This window comes from Dipodomys ordii, unplaced genomic scaffold (assembly GCF_000151885.1).
Source record: "Dipodomys ordii isolate 6190 unplaced genomic scaffold, Dord_2.0 Scaffold135, whole genome shotgun sequence".
In the NCBI taxonomy this organism is placed as follows: domain Eukaryota; kingdom Metazoa; phylum Chordata; class Mammalia; order Rodentia; family Heteromyidae; genus Dipodomys; species Dipodomys ordii.
Window position 1 is genome coordinate 18,277 of NW_012267351.1, and position 2,439 is coordinate 20,715.

A 2,439-nucleotide genomic window follows, 5' to 3' on the forward strand; every position below is an offset into this window, starting at 1 on the left:
GTGGTTAATTAGGTTTGTCTCCCTTGGCTGGCTTTGAACTATGATCCTCAGATCTCAGCCTCCTGAGTAGCTAGGATGACAGGCGTGAGCGACCAGCGCTAGAGCTCTTTTACTCTTGCAATCAACTTCAGGGTACTTCTGCAAGCTAGTGCTTTCGGAAATACAGTAATTCCTTTTGAGACTTTTTTTTCCTGTAGTCTCAGAGAAATAAATTCCACACAAATGGAAGAACTTATTTTGGCTGGAGAGTCTGAAGCAGCCAGGGACACCCAATTTGATACAGGGACCTAGCAATTGTTTTTGCCTTGGAACTGACTCCACTGCGCATGCTCCCAGGGCCTGGCCTCCCTCGAGCTCCTCTTCCAGAGGCCCGAGCCTGCTCTGTCCTCTGCACGTGCAGGACCAGAGGGAAACATTCAAGTTTCATCGGGGTACTAGGATGTGGTATAGGAGAGATGCATGCACTTTATTTCTAACACCCAAAGCTCAGGCGGAGGCTGAGCTGGTGGTCACTGTGCGAGATGAACGAGCAGGACGTTCTCGCCCCGAATGAAAATCTGATTGATGTGTCGGGTGAACACCTGCTGGTAATCCACCTTGGGCTTTCGCTTTTTCTTCCGGGGCTGGCCCCGGGACAGGGTGGTGGCCCTGGAGACCGTACCTCCGGCACTGGACCCTTCGGTCCGGGTAGTCCTCGCTGACAGCTCCGACCTCGACTCCTCCCTCCCAGAAGCCTGCAGGGAGGAAGGGACGGAGCGTGACCGCCTGCGGGCGCTCCGGTCCGTGTCTCCTCGGCCCCACACGGACGCCACCTTCCAGGTGGACGTCTGTGAGTGCCTAGACAGCGTGGAGTCTTCCACCGCAGACTTCGAATCAGCATCCTTCTTGGAGGAATCCTGGAGCTTCAGCCGGTCAAACAACTGTGAGGAAAGTGAGAAAGCATCAGCCTTCTCATTCACCCCTCTTTCAGCCCCCCCTACCCCCCAAAGAAGACCGGAATCCTCCACAATGCTCTGTGAAGCCTGTATTACCACCTCTGAAAAGTCAGCAATGGCTTGTGTATTTCTAGCCCAAACTCAGGAATCGGTCAGCACTATGCCAAGGGAAAAGGCACCCGCTTGTTTCTGTGGTGTAGAACTGGAAGATTTTCAGAGCCTTCTAAGAGGTAATCTGGCCAGGTGCCAGTGGCTCACACCTGTAATCCTAGCTACTCAGGAGGCTGAGATCTGAGGTTGGGGGTTCAAAGCCAACCTGGGCAGGAAAGTCTGTGAGACTCTTATTTTCAATTAACCAGCAAAAAGCTAGAAGTAGAACTGTAGCTCAAGTGGTAGAGCACTAGCCTTGAGCACAAAGCCAGGTGAGAGAGCTCAAAGTCCTAGTTCAGGCCACAGTACTGGCACCACACACACACACACACACACACACACAGATTATCTTGCAGGAATTTGCAGGTGAAGATTCACACATGCATTTGAGATCAACTGGACACAGACAGGAGACCAGTGAAGGGCCTTTGCGGGCACACTGGCGTAACAGGGCCGGGCCAGCCTGGGCAGTGGCTCAGTGACCCCTGACCTTGCAAGGTGGAAAGTGCACCCAGGAGGGCAGGGGACACTGCCTACCCTCGTGAGAGTCAGCGAAGAATCCCGCTCGTATGCCCTGCCCAGAGCAGGTTTGCGGTAGGTCTCATCCACATCTGTAAGTGCCTAGAGGAAGAGCCCAAAGGGGGGAAAAAGGAAGAATTGAAAACATTACTGTAATAGCATTTGTAATACCCAGCAGAACTAACCATAAAGATAACTCAGCTCTTGGGCAGGAGAAAAACGATGAAGGAAAGGGCGGTTGGGAGGAAATAAATGTCTAAATAGATGGGGAAAATATTCTTTGTGGCTCAGTGTTCTCCCCTTAGTAAAATTAACACGCAGCAAGCAGCTCTCTGAATGAATGACAGGAAAGTAAAACCGACTCAATTGCGTTGGGAGGGGAGCCTCAGGGAAGAGGCGGGTGTACGAGAGAGAGTGAATGAAGGTGAATATGGTTGAAGTGGTTCATTTTCACGTATGAAAATGCAATAATGTGGGGGGCAGGGGGGAGGCTGGGAAGGGATGTGAAGGGTAAACAAAGGAGGAGGATGCAATGCTTGGTAAGAAATGTACGCATTATCCTGCCCATGCAATTGTAACCCCTCTGTACAATATGTTCACAAATAAAATAAAATTAAAAAAAATAAAACTTTTATGCTAATAAAAAAAATAAAATGCAATAATGAAGCCTGCTGAAATTGGTTTTTAAGAATGAAGACTGAGGGGCTGGGAAGGTGGCTCAGTGGTAGAGCGCTTGTCTTGCATGCATGAGGCCCTGGGTTCGATTCCTCAGCACCACATAAGCAAAAAGAAAAAAGCCAGAAGTGGTGCTGTGACTCAAGTGGTAGAGCGCTAG

At 50.4% G+C, this 2,439-nt stretch overlaps 1 protein-coding gene across 1 annotated transcript in view; it reads right to left on the reverse strand.

Moving 5' to 3' along the window:
* Positions 1–440: 440 nt before the first annotated feature.
* Positions 441–2,439, reverse strand: part of Lsm11 (LSM11, U7 small nuclear RNA associated) — an 8,955-nt gene continuing 6,956 nt past the window's right edge. The window contains exons 4-5 of the mRNA XM_013030871.1: positions 1,623–1,706; positions 441–920 (exon numbers count right to left, since the gene is read on the reverse strand). Coding sequence (XP_012886325.1) covers positions 510–920; positions 1,623–1,706 — 495 coding nt within the window. The 3' untranslated portion in view covers positions 441–509. The remainder of the gene's footprint in view (positions 921–1,622; positions 1,707–2,439) is intronic.